Source organism: Lepidochelys olivacea (assembly GCF_965140295.1).
Source record: "Lepidochelys olivacea isolate rLepOli2 genome assembly, chromosome: 1".
In the NCBI taxonomy this organism is placed as follows: Eukaryota; Metazoa; Chordata; order Testudines; family Cheloniidae; genus Lepidochelys; species Lepidochelys olivacea.
Window position 1 is genome coordinate 113,680,935 of NC_140411.1, and position 17,643 is coordinate 113,698,577.

The 17,643-nt window shown below is 45.0% G+C and overlaps 1 protein-coding gene across 2 annotated transcripts in view; it reads right to left on the reverse strand.

Moving 5' to 3' along the window:
- The window catches only part of RASA3 (RAS p21 protein activator 3), a 262,533-nt gene that overhangs the window by 79,037 nt on the left and 165,853 nt on the right, over window positions 1-17,643 (reverse strand). For both annotated transcript variants that reach the window (XM_084627979.1, XM_084627978.1), the window contains exon 4: window positions 15,333-15,427. In XM_084627979.1, the coding sequence (XP_084484105.1) occupies window positions 15,333-15,427 (95 nt within the window). The remainder of the gene's footprint in view (window positions 1-15,332; window positions 15,428-17,643) is intronic.

Genomic DNA, 17,643 nt, shown 5'->3' on the forward strand with positions numbered 1-17,643 from the left:
CATATATAGAAGGCAAAGAGGAGCAGCTAAGGGGAGTTTTGTGAGAGAGTTCTCCAGGTCAAGGAGGAGCGACTATGTGGCCCTTCGGATGAGTTTGTCGCATGCTTGCTGCTTGACTGAAGTACATAATGTGGTCTGTTTGTTTGGGGGCCGTGTGCTAAGCCTAGCAGCCTGCTAAGCAAGGCTGAGAGTTTCTTAACAAGGCTTTGATCCCCTTAATCAGGGAGTGGGAGCTACACAGGGAGAAGAGGAGTTTAAAAAGCCAGCTCCTAAGCGACCAGAGGAGTTTTGCGAGGGAGTTTAGAGAGGGAGTGGGAGAGAGCTAAATACACTTGATTAACATTCTCTAAACTTAGGGCAATAAATTACACCCCCCCCCCCCAAAGTAATACAGAGGGGAAAAAACCCAACAAACAAACCTGCAGGAGTAAAAAGACTGCAGGCAGAAGTCCAGCAGGAGAGTGGGGCTATCTAGTTTATTGCACTGAATGCAACATGCATGATTACCAGCCTTGTGGGCAGGTGGTATATGTGTGCATTTGGTGCAAGGAGCTCATGGCCCTCATAGACTGAGTGTAGGCTCTGGAGACCTGAATGGCTGCACTGGAGGAGCTCTGGGAGACTGATCAATGTACATAGAGGAGACTTTCCAGGATACAGTAGAGTGGTCTCACCCTGAGTCTGGGAGCCTCTGTGCTGTTGAGGAGGATAGAAGTCTCAGGGAAGAACAACATCAAAGTGGAGTGGAGGGAAATGATTCCATAGTTGGATCCCTCCCTACAGATGATATTATGGTATCCTTTCACACTTAGGATACTTCTCCATGGGAGGGAACCCCAGTTATTAGGAAGAGACAAGTAATAGTAATGGGGGATTCGATCATTAGAAATATAGATAGCTGGGTTTGTGATGACCGGAAGAACTGCATGGTGAATTGCCTACTGGCAGCAAAGCTTGTGGATCTCTTCAGACACCTAGATAGGCTTATGGGTAGTGCTGGGGAAGAGCCAGTGCCCGTGGTACATATACCAGTGACACAGGGAAAGGTAGGACAGAGATCCTAGAGGCCAAATTTAGGCTGCTAGGTAAGAGATTGAAGTCCAGGACCTCCATGGTAACATTCTCTGAAATGTTTCCAGTTCCAAGTGCCGGGGCAGTTAGACAGACAGAACCGCAGGGTCTCAATGTATGGATGAGATGATGGTGGAGGGAGAAGGGGTTTAGATTTATTAGGAACTAGAGAACCTTTTGGGAAAGGAGGAGCCTATACAGAAATAATGGGCTCCACCTAAACCAAAATGGAACCAGATTGCTGGCATGTAAAATTACAAAGGTTGCAGAGCAGTTTTTAAACTAAGGGCTGGGGGAAAGCCGACAGGTGCAGGTGAGCAAACCGTTTAGACAGAGAGATCCCGTAGGGAAGGCTCTATTAACGGAGATTCTCTATGTCCTTTCCTGCTTACTAGGATGGAAGTTGATAAAGTACAGGTAGGAACTGAAAAGAGAACAGTCGAATGAAAAAGTCCCATGTGATTACCTCACATAATGGCAGACAGCTAAAAAGTGACAAATTTTATAAGTTCTTATATACAAATGCAAGAAGTCTAAATACTAAAATGGGTGAACTTGAGTGCCTGGTATTAAATGAGGCTATTGGTATAACAGGCATCACAGAAACTTGGTGGAACTATGATAATCAGTGGAACACAGTAATACTGAACCAGGGTACAAAATATATAGGAATGACAGAATAGGCTGTACTCGTGGGGGAATGGCACTACACATGAAAGAAAGCATAGCATCAAATAAGGTAAATATCTTAAATGACTCAAACCGTACCATAGAATCTCTATGGATAGAAATTACATGCTTGAATAATAAGAATATAGTAGTAGGGATATACTACTTATAATCTGACCAGGATGTCTGTTAGTCTATAAGGTGCCACAGGACTCTTTGCCGCTTTTACAGATCCAGACTAACAGGACTACCCCTCTGATACCTGACCAGGATGGTGGTGGTGTTTGTGAAATACTGCAGGAGATTAAAGTCGTTATACAAATAGAAAACTTAATAATAATGGGGCTTTTCAACTATCCAAACACAAGGAGAGAGAGAGACTCAGAACAAGTTATTCCACACTTGCCTTTCCAAATGTGGTTTTTAGGATCTGCTATGTGCTATTGTTTGGATCCTACTGCTTTGAAACCTGGTATGCATCTTTCTGGGATGTGCCTGTCTCCAGAAACTGCTGGAATTAAAGAACAAATGGCTAAGGATTCATGTAAGTAGCAGTTTTGAAAAAGTTTCTAAATCTCTCTCTCTCTTTATGTACTTATATGACTTCCATTATCACAGTAACCGCACTGCTCAATCTTTAATAGATTTAATCCTCCAACACCTCTGTGTGGTAGGGGAGTACTATTATCCCGATTTGTAAAACTGAGGTGCAGGGAGACTAAGCAACTTGTCTAAAGTCACACAAGAAATCTGAGCTGGAGTGGGGAACTGAACTTCGGTCTCCCGATTCCCTGGCTAGCACACTAAATACTGGACTCATCCTGCCTCCCTAAATAGATAATATAAAGGCATGCACAGTCTAACCTCTTGGAATATAAAATATTGACAGGTTTTCAGAATCTTGCAATATACCTTTAAACCACCACTTAATACCCCTAGTATGGGCCAGACCACTGGTAGAGAGAAATTTCTGGTACTTTTGATATCTCAGAGTACCAAATTTTGTGCTGTCACAGCAATTACAACCTAAAGAATTTTTAGAAAAGCACATTTAGAATTTATCAGTTGAATGCCTCATTACAGATGCTATTTGGGAGATTGAGCTGTAATTGTACGATTTAATTAATTTTCCAAAAGCCTTCATACTTCATTTTTAGGCAAGGGAGATATTTGGGGCTAGACTGCACTGACAAGTCGCCCTTTAATTTCTTGTGTTCTTACTTCTCTATATGCAGAAATTTCCACTTAATAAAAAATAATGGAAGGCACTTTATAAATATCATTGGCCACAGAAACTTGGCTCACTATAGGGATCTAAACTATTTTTGTCTGCATGTCTTCTTTCCCAAACTTCGGTGCCTGGAAGTGGAAACAAACTAGTTAAGCAGAGAGTTGCTCAGGGGTCAACCACATGCAGTTCCCTCTTCTGAGAAAAAAAAGTTAAATCAGTTCAGCTGTGCGAGTGAGAGAAAACAAGGGAAGAGCCAAAGGGGACAAACTCCTCCCTGACTTTCAGAATATCAGAAGAGAGCCACTGATACAGTGTTTTGTTCAGAACTCAGCCGAGAGCTCCACAAAGAAACAAAGAGTAGCTCTGGTACGGACAGAAGAATGACCGAATATCAAACATTCCATTTTGTTTTCAGAATTCCCATAATTAGCACAGCCACTGCCATCAGAGGCTTTGAAACTGGACTCCAGTTTACCACAACCAGGTGTGCAACCATAGCCAAACATTTTCTCCTGTTGGAGCTCACCAGCCTGAGCTAATAGTCTGTCTTGGGCGGGTCATTTGATTAGATGAGGACTCCACTTCCAGTCCCTAGCTATTTCATAACTGAACTTATGGTTGAACTGCACCCACAAAATAAAATATTGGGTCATAATTTGGGATGCAAAGGAGATCTTACTATATGGCCTACATCATATACAGCAGGTCTGTAACAAAACAAACCCAGCCTGTTGAGGGTGCAGGCACACACGCTGTAGCACACTTCATTATGGAATTAGAGACGCTGGGCATCTTGCGGAGGTCTGGTTGGTCTCCAAATGTACAATTTAATAGATAAGAATAAGATATTTCCCAATTGCTAAGAAACTGCAAAACATCTTCAAATAGCACAATGTTAGCTTTCCTGTTTCCTGTTTTTCTTAAGGAAGAGAAATAGCATCTCAATACATTCAGATCCTGCCAATGGATGTGTTTTCCTTTTAGTTAAATATTTGTACATGGTACTGTGATGAACTGGGCATATGCCTATAGAATTTATGGAATCTGCGCAAGATTATGAACCTTTGCGCCTGTCAGGCTGCAAACTCCATTGGGAACGTGCAGCCTCTTGCCTTCTCTCTCTCGCTGGTCTGTATGGAATCCGTGGCTGGTGGCAAAAGAACGATAATAGAGGGCAGATGACTCTTGAACACCCAATCGTTGGAAATCTACTCACTGTAGACAAAAGATTGGTCCTTGCCCAGAAAAACAGGGTATGCAGGGGAAAGTCATCTTGGCAACAAAGTCAACTGACAGAGTTTCTGCTCATATGGAGAAAATGGCAAGGGTGCCACCTGACACATGGGGGCTAAAGGTTTTAAAAGGGCAGAGGCTAGTCTGCTCTGGGGTCTGTTTTCTCATGAGGGAGAGACCATTCACCATGTGACAGCCTGCCTGAGGCAGGAGACACTCTGCCTCCCTACATTTCTGGACTCAAGATGGTTCCTCAAGAGTTCACAAGGAAAGAGTTAGATAGAAAATGAGGGATGTTTCAGATAGTTATTGTTTTGTATGATCTGTACGTAAGAGCATAAAGGTGTTAAGACTGGGCAAAGTGTGCGTTTTGACTGCATCACAACTTCTATGTGCCCCAGAGAGACTTAAACTGTAACCAGAAGCTTCACATTGGGTGGCGCTCTGGGAGAGGGGCATGTTTAAGTACCAGGGAATCTGAAGGATCAAGTGCTGTGTCCAGACAGGCTAGCGTCTGGACAGCAGGTTCTGACACTTGGAGGGAGTGCCAGATAGGTCTGCACTATGCGAGTGCACCTAGAGACCCCAAGATTAGGGCAGTGGCTGGACTCCAGGAGCTTGAAACTCCCCTCACAGCAGCACTGGTGGGAACTTAGGAAGGAGCTCTCCCTAGGATAATGGACAGGTACGTAATGAGGACTTTAGCACCTGGTTTTCATTTCCAAGACAGACCATTCTTCAGACATAAAATTCAAGTATACTATTTTGAAACAATGGAAATTTCTTATCAAGAACAGGTGCTTCTCATTACACACCATGCTTCAGTCTGTCTTGTAAAAAGTAAAAAATAGACCAGAAAAATAAAATTAAAAAAGGAGAGATCTATAGCCTTGCTGTTCAGTGCTTAGAAGTTTGAGTGCAAATCTGGACAGACAGAAGTCTTGTCACAATGAAGGATCTGGTCACTAACTGGTTCCATTTCCCTGGTTCTCTTACACAATCTAGTTCTGTGAAATTTACTCTTGGTGAGCATATAACTCAGAGTCATCCTGCAACTGCATATTTCTTATCTCTTCAAAACAACTAAAAGAGAGAAACCTGAAAGCCACTTCTGAGAGATGAAAGGGTCACACCCATTTATTTCCGGTGCGGTGGAAAGAAAGTTAATATAAAACTGGAAACAGCTTCTTCTTTTTCTAATTTTTGAATAGCCTGTGGTTATAATATATTGCACATGCAGGCATTTTGAAACTTGCCCATGATTAACTTTGCTGAACTTATTTACATGCACCTAGCAAAGAGGGGAGTTGAGCATAATGAATGCAGATGCTGCACAATGGGCTCATTATTTTTTAAATTAGTAATGTCTAACACAGCAGATAATTCTATATATCTTCTGAACAACACTATCATACACAATCTTTTTTAAATCAGTTTACTAGCCTTTGCTATCCTCAACTTCCACCGCAGAAGCCTAAAGAACCTTATCTCATAAATCAGAGCGATAAAACCTTAATCCAAGCATATCTAATTTGCACATGTAAGAGAAGGTTACTTACTGTAACTGGAGGTTCTTCAATATGTGTAGTACCTATCTGGATTTCAAATGTGGGTATACAAGTTCACCATGTGTCGGAGCCGGAACCGTTCATAGTAGAGTCCATTGACCTGCATGTGTGTTGACCATGTGGTGCGTCTGATCTACACCGCCCCAGTTTCCTCTTATCAGGAAGCAGAGGAGCCTGGAGCAGAGGGGATAGAGGGAGAGATTGGAATCCAGATAGGGACCACACATCTCGAAGAACCTCCAATTACGGTAAGTAACCTTCTCTTCTTGGAGTGATGGTCACTATGTGGATTCCAAACGTGGGAGAGTCGCAAGCAGTGGTCAGAATGGAGGTGGGCGTGAGGTCTCACCAGAAGACACAGTCTGAAGGACGGCCTGACTGACAGCAGCATCTGACGTCAAGGCAGGGGTGATGGCCTATTGGGTGGAAAAGGTGTGAACAGAAGCCCAAGGGGCTGCCTTACAAATGTTATTCCAGGGAACATCTGCCAGGAAGGCGAATATTGCAGCATATGCCCGGGTAGAGTGGGCCGTGACTCTGGGAGGGAAGGTGACTCAGGAGACAGTATAGCAGTCCATGATGCAATGGGTGATACACTTGGAGAGTCACTGTGAAGAGAGGGCATGACCCTGGCAGCACTCCGTGATGGCGATGAAGAGGAGATGTTTGGAAGGTGCAGGTGCGTTGGAGATAAAAAGCCAAAGCCCGGCAAACATAGAGAGCAAGGAACGCATGCTCACCAGGAGAGGTGTACAGTTTAGCGTAAAAGATCAGGAGGTGCATGCACTGGCTGAGATGAAACAGGGAGGCCACCTTGGGGAGGAATGTGGGATAGAGGTGGAGGGAGACCTTGTCTTTGAGGAAGATGGTGAATCCACCATCGCGGCTGCGAGCTCTCTAACTCACTGTGCTGAGGTAATTGCCACAAGAAAGATCAATTTCATGGAGAGGTGGGCGAGGGAGCAGATTGCCAGGTGTTCAAAGGGTGGCTTAGTGAGGGGAGAGAGAACAAGGTTGCAGTCCCAGGAGGGGGTAGGTTTATGCACGATGGGGAAAGTGTTGAGAAGGCCACGAAGGATGTGGGAGGTGGTCAGGTGCGTGAAGACACAGAAGCCATCTACAGGGGAAAGAAAGACACTCATAGTTATCAGGTGCACATGGACGAAGGAGTGGACGAGGCCTGACTGGCAGAGGTGGAGGAGGAAGTCTAGGAGAACAGGAATAGAAGTGGAGTTGATGAAGTGATGTTGATGGCACGCCCACATAGTGAAACAATGCCACTTGGCCTGAAAACAGGCCTGAGAGGATGGGCGTCTGCTACACATAAGGATGTCACGGACTAGGGCACAGCAGGAGTCATCTATGTGTGAACTCCATCCAAATACTAAGGCGTGAGATAGAGAGGGCCTGGGCTGGGGTGACGCAGGCAGCTGTGTGCTTACTTGAGGAGATCTGGGAGGCCCAGAAGAAGGATTGGTGGGTGAGCAGCGAGGTGAAGGAGATCTGTGTACCAATACTAGAGAGACCAGGAGAGGACAATTAGAATGAGCACTGGCTGGTCACAGCAGACCTTATGCAGAACTTGGGGAAGCAACGGGACAGATGGAAAGGCATAACAGAGGTCGCTGATCCGTGGGAAGAAAAGGGCCCGGCTGAGAGCGCCCCTGGAGCAAAAGAGAGGAAGTTTGTAGTTATCCAGGGTCGAAAAGAGGTCCCAGTGTGGTGTTCCCCAGAAGAGATAGCAGAGAGTGGGGTCATGGAGTTCCCACTCTTGGCTGACATGGGAAGAACAGCCGAGCATGTCCACCAGGGAGTTGCTGGTGCCTGGGAGGTGAAAGGCATGCACAGTGATCCTATCCCAGAGGCACCAAGTCTCCTTGCATAGGGAGGAGAATCTGGCTCCATGCTGCTTGATGACATAGACAACCACAGTCATGTTGTCAGACAGTAACTGAACATGCTGCGAGTGGAGGCAGAATAGGAGGTCTTGGCAAGACAGAGAGCGCAGAGTTCTAGGATGCTGATATGCATCCATGCCTCCCTAAGCGACCAGAGGCCATGAGCCGTGTGACCGTCCAGATGAGCGCCCCAGCCAATGAGTGAAGTGGTGGTATGGGATAGGGGTGTATGTGAAAGGGACACTGGCTAAGACCGCTGACTGGTTGCACAACCAGGTGAGAGGTGATGGCAGAGGAAGGGATCAAGATTGGTTTGCCGAGGCTGTCTGACTGAGGATCGTAGACAGAGTGGAGCCACAGTTAAAGGCAACACATATACAGGCAGGCATATGGCATGACGGAAGTGCAGGCCACCATATGGCTAAGGAAGGAGAGGCACTGACGGACTTAGGTGCAAGGACGACGATGAAGCCACGCAACAAGAGTGGTGAGAGCAGCAAAAGGGTCTGAGGGAAGAAAGGCTTGGGCTGCGACAGAGTCCAGGTGAGCCTCTATGAAAGCAAGCATGCGGGTAGGGGTTAGGACTGATTTTTCTTCCTGGATACAGATCCCCAAGGTGTCAAGGAGGGTGTGCAGGGTCCACATGGTGGTGAGGAGGTGAGCTCAGGAAGGTGACACAAGGATCCAGTTGTCCAGGTAGGGAAACACAGAGCGACCCAGGTGATGCATGTGGGCTGCCACAACAGTGAAAACCTTCGTAAAGACACAGGGGACAGTGGCAATCCCAAAAGAGAGGACCCAGAATTGGTAGTGGGATGAGCCCATCATGAAGCTGAGGAATTTTCCATGAGCAGGGTGGATGTCCACATGGAAATAAGGATATGAAGGATATCCTTCATATCAAGAGCTGCGAACCAGGCCCCAGGGGGAAGTGACTGGATGCTGATGGGGAGTGTGACCATCCGGAAGCAGAATCTGTGGATGTATTAGTTCAGCAACTGAAGATCCAAAATGGGATGGACACCACCTCCCTTCTTCGGTACAAGGAAGTAAGGGGAGTAGAAACCATGGCCGTGGTAGTGCAGTGGAACAGATTCTATGGCACCCTTGTGGAGGAGGGCACACACTTCCTCTTGCAGAAGATGGTATTGGGAGGGATCTCCTGAAAGCTCCACAGGAGGATGACAGGGCGAGAAGGAGAGGAATTCTGTGAGGTAGCCCTGATGAACAATGTCCAGCAACCAGTGATCTGAGATAATCACATGTGCGAAAAGGGCGAGAGGACATCTGAAAACAATCGGGTTGGGAGGAGGGTTCACGAGTCTCGGGGAAGCAGTCAAAAGGACTGTTTAGAGGATGGTTGTGGGATGGCAGAAGCGGCAGAGGCAGCAGACTGGTGATACTAAGAAGGTTCTGGGGGACGCTGAGGATATGGCTGATAGGTGGCACAAGGGCAGGATCTGAAGGATGACCTCTGTTGCCTGCAGGTTGGGGCTGGGGCTATATACCTAATGATCGGAGGATGGCATGAGAGTAAATAAGGGAACATGGGGACTCATCAGTCTTGTTTCTACACAGTTTGTTGTTATGGAAGAGGAAGTTCTCAAGCGTAGTCTGAACCGCCTTCAGAAATCTGCTAGACTGTAGCCAGGAATCACAGCAGAGGACAACTCCTGATGCCAGAGAGCAGGACACAGTATCAGCAGCATCAACCGCCACCTGGAGAGTCACCTGGGCAACCAACTTGCCTTCATCCAGAAACTGGTGGAAGTCCTGCTGCTTCTCCAGAAGGAGGAAGGCTTTGAAGTCTGCGAACCTCGAGTACAAGAGAAAGTCACACGTGGCAAGGATAGCCTGGTAGTTTGCAATTCAGAATTGGAGGCCTGGAGAAGAGTAGGCCTTGTGGTCCAGGAGGTCTAACTTCTTGGTGGCACGATTGGGGGGAGTAGATTTAAAATGCTGCTGTCTGGTGTGTTCAATCGTCATGTGGCCTACAAGAGAGTTAGGCGGCGGTGAGTAAAAAGAAAGTGAGTCGCTTTGGAGACGATGAAATAATGATGTTCTGTCCACTTGGGAGTAGGAGCACAAGAAGTCAGGGTGTGCCAGACTGTCTGGGCTGGTTGTAAAATGGCCTCATGAACAGGCAGGGTGCTGCAGAAAGGTCCGGGGGGTAGCAATTTGTCCAGGAACTGTTTCTGGGGGTCCTGTATGTCCTCCACAGTCAGGTTGAGGGCCGTAGTCACACAGTGAAGGAGATGGTTGATTGACAGGGTGTAGAAATGGATGGCGCCATGGTTCAGGACTATACGACCATGTGTGCAAGAAGGTAGAATCTAGTTCGGAGGACCACTCAAAAGCAGAAAAGGGGTCCCGGAGGGCAGAGCTGTTGGGACAGCCGGAGCTGGCGGTGTGGGGTGAACTGAAGGTGGACAGTCCAGGAGCAAAAGAGGTTCCTCCATGTAAGGGCCCGGTGGAGAGAGGCAGAACGGAAGAGGAGGCTGAAGGAGAAGCGGTTCATCCGTGGGAGATGGCAGTCCGGGAGCGAGCGGAGGCCCGGAGCATGGAGGGGAGCCATCATACGGTAACAATAGTTCAGCTGTTGGCGTGAGAGGGGACTGGTGTCCCAGTGTATGCAGGACCGGATGTGCAAGTTCAGACAGTCCCAGAGGAGTGGATGGAGCCAGAGTGGATGGTGGTGGACCAGTCACTGCAGCTGATGGCAGGACCGATGGAGCACGGTGTTTCGACTTATGGTCTGAGTGGGATTTCTTCGATGCCGGAGCATGCGGATCAACGTGCGACTTCTAATGCGACCAAGCACAGCTCAGGGAGGCAATGCTGCCTCTAGAGGCAGTCTTAGTTGGGGAGCCACCTTTATGCCCATGGCTGTGCGTCTTATGAGCACAATGGGTTTTGGTCAGTTGTGGTGGCGCTGTCAGTGCCGGCTGGGAAGGACCAAGATAGGTGCGCACCACTGGTGCGGAGCATCGGGCCGTTGGATCCATGGGCTCCGGACCCCGTTGTGCACGTGGGCACATTGCCTCCTCCATAAGGAACTTGCGGAGGCAAAGTTCCCTGGCTTCACTAGTTCAAGCTGGAAAGGAGTGGCAGATGGAGCAGCGGGAGGCAATATGGGCTTTACCCAAGCAGTAGGGACAACATTGGTGCTCGTCACTCACAGAGAAGGAGCATGGGCATAAGGGATAGTATTTGAAGCCAGCTTGCCTGGGCATAGTCCTCGGGCTGGGGAAGGAATCCCTGCAAGGGGAGAAGTCCGACAAAGACAACCTATCTAACTAAGAACTAACGGACAACTATAAACAACTAGAGAAAAAACTATGTACAGACAATGAGTGAAGAACAGTTCTCTCAGCAAGCTAAGAGCACTGAGGAACCGAGGTTCCAACTCTGGCCACACGGTGGCAAGAAGGAACTGGAGTGGTGTTGACCCACACAGCCTCTTAAAGCCTTGGACACACCACACGGTTGATGCATAATGCACATGTGGGTCAACAGACATTACTATGAACAGTTCTGGCTCCGGTGCATGGCGCGCTTGTGAACCCACTTTTGGAATCCACATAGGGACCATCATGCGAAGCAGAAATTATATGCACATGCAAATTTCAAAAACATTGTTTTACACAGAATAGCAGCTTCCTTGAGAGACGGTCATTGGACAAGCTGTCACATGTGCAATACTGTGAAGACACGGACAAAGAATAATACAGAATAGCACAATGCCAGCTCCAATTTGGGACGTGCTTCTGTTCAATGATAAAACACAGCTGAGGTAACTGGAGCTATTTCAGAAACAGTGGAAGAAAATCGGCTCACTGGATTAGCACTACTAGCAGCGCATCGCAGTCAGCCTCTCTCAGTAGAGAATGTGATCGACATCCTTCCACTCACACCCCGACACCTTTAATATTCTGTGTAACATGTACTAAGATAGACTTTTAACCCCATACACCTTCTGTAGAGACCTCTGATACCTGGTAGGTAACATGGGCCCCTCCTTAGGAAAATTCTGGTTGCGCCCGCTGTGATTTTTGGAAGGAAGCAATTCCACTGTGGAAGACATGCTAAATGTCTGGCTCATGTATGCTACACCCTATGCATTGCCAGCTCCACAATCCCCAGCTATTGTAACAGGTTGCGGAGAAACAGTTTTTCAGAGAATGATGGCCCAGCTTTTTCATCCAGAAGACAGAACCAGTGCATGAAGCAGAGCAGCAGTGATATCCTAATCGGACAGTGGTTGTTTATTAGATGGACTGCTGTATTTTGCATCAGCTATTGCTTCTTGGTGGACATAACCTTCAATCCCAACTCAGTGAATTGCAAAAGCCTCTGGAGACAATGAATGCATGGAGCACCATCACAAAATACAGATTCACCAGGAAGCAGCATGGCCTCCCTGCCACACTCATTATCTGGCTATTCAGGCACAACAAAGAGCCCAGCAGAACCCCACAACTGCGTGTCACCATGACAAATGGAATTCAGCAACCCTCACTTGAGGGCATTGGTATAGCTTTGGAAAATTCTTCAGAATGTTTCCTTCTTACTAACTTTAATACAGTCTTGCCTATGTTCACATAACTTTTCTTCATCCTGTTGCTCCTCTCAGGCACGGAGATATGGGGATTATCACATTGTCTACACTAGATGTGAAGCTAGATATTTCCCACACTGGAGTTCATAATGTCCCACATATTCCCCCTAAAGGTAAGGATCAGGAATAGATGTTTAATAGGAAAAGAGAAGATTGGGTCCTGAAGGACTCCGTAATTGAGCTCTCTCAAGGAAGAGCAACTGCCTACCATCACGGGTCTGAGAGAAGTGAGCTAAGTTATCTCAGTGCAATTCTGCTCACCCCGCCAGATCACTCAACAGGTCCTCATAATCATCTGGATTAGAAGATGCAGTACTAGCATGATTAGATGTCCATTGCCAGGGACAAAGACAACCCTGGAGTTTGTTTCCATTGGTTTGCTTTCGTACTCTGAACTTACAGAGAACCACTTTAGAAACAGAAGTTAGGACCCAGCTCCACCATGAATTTATTAGGTAATTATTTCCACAAGTTTTAAACCTAATCTATTAGGTAACAGGGCTCCCTAGGCAAGTCATGTAGACTAAACTCTTAAGAAGCATCCACTAACTTTGCTATATAAAACTGGAAAGACATGTTAAGGCCACTGACTGACAGAGGTGGGACTAGGACTCAGGAGTTCTTGACACCCAGCCCTGTGCTTAATCCACTAGATGTTATGGCTCTGGGGACCAACGCCAGAATATTTAAGTGCTAGTTCACACACTAAAGGGACTTCTTGTTTGCACACTACAGGGGCTTTTTTGCATGCTTCAGTGTGAATAATTGTCCGCCAATTTCTACAACAGTTTTGAGGAGAGAGAGAAACAAAGGAAAATGAATTGATTAAACATTTTACACATATTTTTCACCAGTTTTGCTAAACATATTCCGTACTTCATCTTCTCCCCTAACAAACAGATACAATTAATTTTCCAAAAAGAGATAAAGCTTAGACACCTACCACAAGTACAAATCAGCCTTTATTTTACTCCTTTTCTTGGACTACCTTCTCCTTACATAGCCGTCCTCACAGAGTATTTCCAAATCTGCCCACCATTGTAGTGGGGAACATAAAAATCTCTTGTAATATGTTCTAACAAACCTTACATGAGACGTTTAATCAACAGGGTAAAATTGTCCAAATGCTCATCATATTTCTGCTAGTTGTAATAATATCACAGAAGCCAGAAACAGCTTTTAACACTTTTTTTATAAGATACAAACAGAGGAAGTGATAAGCAGTACAAAAAAAATCACAAACAGTACATGCTTTCCAGCTAATATTATGCTCTCACTATCCTCAAACTAGAATATTTCACAACCCTTTGCTTTATTAGCTCACAGCTTCAGTAACAAATTATCAATGTTCTCCTAGAGAGTCTCCTTGGTCTAACATAGCTCCCACAGGCAAACTGCTGTCAATATTAGAGCAAAATCAACATGGCTGAATACTATGCAAATATTGGCTCACTTCATCTGATAAATGATAAAGGAAAGTTTTCATATCCTGCAGGAAATAAACACTAATACAATCTATTGTTTTAAAACTACTGCAACAAGAGCCTTCTAGGTGAGAAGAAGAAGAAAGAAGCAAGAGTAAACAAAGGATTTCAATGCCCTTAAAAGCCTTTCTGTGATGTAGACACACAAAGGATCAATATTTTACCAAAGAATGTTACAGACTGAACTGGAACAGCAATTACGACAATGCCCTCACATCATGCTCATAACTGTAGGTTACCCAACTTTGTTTTTTTGGAATAAGCAAAACTACATATATTTTAAAGTATAGTATAAGTATGCTTCACTGCAAAGTACATACACTTAAAACACATGGCTACAGAGTATACACAGTGTACACATTCATTTTCCTGTACACAGTGTGCACGCATACACGCACATGGAGATCAAAAAGCCAATATATGCCAAAAGCTATACCACACTGTGGTGTCTGAGTAGCATTTCCCCATTCCCTGCATAGGAAAACACTGCAGTGTACTCAGACCGCAGTGTCTGTGGGCTCCTATGCTCATATTCATTGTTCAAAGGTAACCTACAATATTAAATTCTTATTAAAGGACAATATTTGTTATTTTAAAAATGGAATCTGGTTCAAAAGAGGTCTAGTAGACACAAAAAGGAGCCATTAGAAAGGTGTGCCTGAAATCTACAGCTGCCTGGATATCAAAGAAGTTAGAGGGATAACTTGATTTTTGTTTCTTTTTTAAAATTTTGTAAGATTCCAGCTTCTGATAGAGCACTCTCTAAATAGCATGCTTTCCCCCTCCCCACACAAACTTCTCAATACATTTTATAATGTATTTTCTGCTCCTTGTTGACCTTAAGAGTTTTCCCAGGCAACGGAGAGTATGCCTAAATAGGAAATCAGTGTAACTGACAACATGTGGAAAGCTGTCAAATGCACAAAGTAAGCTGAAAACAGACAATTTTTTTTTCTTGATAACTTTCCATTTATTAAAGGCCAGGCTGAAAGCACCACCTATTATTAAGGTTGCCACCTTTCTAAGACCCAGCACAGGCAGTCTTAATTCTGGTACTTCCTAACTTTTGAGAGTTTGAATTTGCAAGCTTAATAATGTTCTTTTCACACAGTTTTTTTGTGTAATAATAATAATCATTTTAGGTGGCACTTGTAACCCTGATTTTCAAGTTGACAATGTCCCTTTAAGACTGAACAGTTATCTGCAAGACCTTCAGGATCTTTAGTATTTTGTAGCTAGCCATCCTATTTTACACTATCCCTATAGTTTATGTAGTTTTAATCATATGGTAAATTACAAAAGTCTAGGTTGAAATCAATTAAATCAATACTAAACTATATGGGTGAAATTGACTTCAATGGACCAAAATTTCACCTTATATCACCAGTTCAAAAAAAAAAAATCCACACACACATGCTTTAATTACAAATATCAATGTAACCTCAACTGAAGTCATTAATGACACTTCCATATCTGTGCCAGCTTATTTTCTGTAATTAGATGGCTCTAGAAATTGCAATGGTGGCATTATAAAATACCTTAACAAGGGAGAAATCTCACCTGTACTTCTGAATCAGCATCAACATGCTGTAGCTGAAACCAGGTGTCTCTGTTATGGTATTTCTGGAGATCTTCCTTCTGTATAGCTACTTTTCCTGGAAATGGAATAAATCAAGAAGCATTGTTTAAACGTATTATTTTTACACACAGATTTATTTCAATAGGACTTCAATGTAAACCGTTTTTTCAAACCAGTGATCTAATGACTATTCCCCACAATCAGAGCTATAGGGCTATGAAAAACTAGCAAGACAATGCATTACTTTTCTTTATGGCAAGAAACTTTTTCTACTTTGCATCATGAAAAACTTTGAAATTCCTTACAGCATACTCATTTAACAAGTTGAAGTATTGTACAGCATCAATCTGTTTATGACTGGGTTTACAGTAAAATACCATGATGCTACAATAAACATCTGTCAGAACCTTGAAAACCTACTGGCATTGTCCTGCCATTTTAATTTTAAAGGCAGAACTCCCCAATAATCCCAATGGAAAGTTCCAGGCATTGTAGTAGGTTTGGACTCATAACTAGACGAGTGGACATGGCTATAATATATGCATTTTACTTTATATTTTAATAGAAAGCACTGTTGAAGCAGGGGACACCAAGTTATGACCCCTGGATTTTAATTCCAATTCTGCCCTAGCTGGCTGTGTGACTCTGAACTTTACACATAGACTCTGTCATTTTACAACCTAAAAATTGGTTAAGATACAACTACCTTACTCACAAGAAGTTTGGAGGCTTAAAGTTTGCAGAGACCTAGCATTCTACTAATAGTGCGCCATCCACTTGAGGACAAGAATCATTATTCGCATGTACAGGTACACACTACTTCTAAATTTAGATCAAGGAAAATACATGCTAGCGCTACCCTTACATTTTAACTCCCACTAAAGCGTATGTGACCTAACTAAAATAACAGGCTCTAATTCCATGTGTGTTATGAATTGACGTATGAGCACTAAGGTCCAGATTTTTAAAGGTTTTAGGGATTGCTACACATGCTTAAATCCTGTTAGGCATTGAAACACTGAGTGCAGCAATGCCAAAACACCTTTAAAAATCTGGGTTTACGGCTGAAACTTTCACTTCATCCAGATGGTCATAAAGGGAGTTGTGTCAAGTACTCTCTAACGGGCAGTAAAACCTTTTTGGAGGAAGTTTATTTTTTTGTGTTTACAGAGCAGTTGTACAAAAGGAGGATTGATGGCCAGTCCCAGAAGACCGTGTGATTCTCAGAGAGCAGCTTTAGGCTAGATGGTTTCCCAAGGACTGACTGATGAAGGCACAGTGAACAAAGTGTTTTAAGTTGAGAGAAACAGATGCAAGACAGCTGCCTTTTGGTAAAAGGGCAGTGGTGTTGTACCTGAAGTTTCTGCAAAAGGGAGTTGCCTGTGTGCAGTTCATTCAAGGAATCAGGACTTGTGTACAGTTTGTAAATAAAAAAAAATACACTTAGAAAAATGCCCTGTCGCTGATTTATCTTCCAATGGGAAACCTACCTGCAAGGCCTCTAAATCTACCATGCGTGGCAAAGGGTCAGTGATATTCCTATTGCATACAAACTAAAGCCCAAGTATCTATAGATAATATTCCCAAAGCAGGGAATAAACAAACTAATAAACTCAAATCGCTTACCTTGTTGGCACACTCTAGCTTGATTTCTTACAAGAAAACTTGAATGAGCATTTAAGTAAGTTTTATAATTCATGTGTTGAAGTATCCCCTGACCAGCATTCAGCCCTTTTCTCGGTTGCGTTCAGACCCTTCCACACAGTGTTCCCTTGTTTTCTAGCTTCTCCCAAGTAGCTATGAGTTACAGCTACCACTGGCCCTCTTGTCACCAACAAGCTGCTTCCCGTGCCAGCTCCCACCCTTTTAGCCCCAATGCCTAAAGTGCCTTGCATAGGTGGCGGGTATAAGAGGCCAGGGGAGGCGATGCCTCCCCAGACAGCCAACATGCCGCCCTTGGAGCATGCCACCACTGAAAGGGAGGGCGTCCCAGCTGGGGCCCTGCCTGCGATTCACTGCCAGGCCCCGTTACCGCTCTTCTCCTGAGGCTCTGCCTCTTCCTTTCCCAACTCCTCCTACATGGGGCCTCACAGGAGAGGGTGAAGAGGCACACATGAGTGGTGAGCAGCCTGCCAGCTGGTGGGCAGGGGAGGGGGTGAAGAGGTGCGAACAGCAGAGACGGGGGTGGAGCATGGGCAGGGCTTCAGGGGAGGAGGCTAAGTGGGGGCGGGGCCATGGCCTAGGTGCCATCCATCTCCCCAGACAGAGGAGTCATGTGCTGCCCCTGATGCC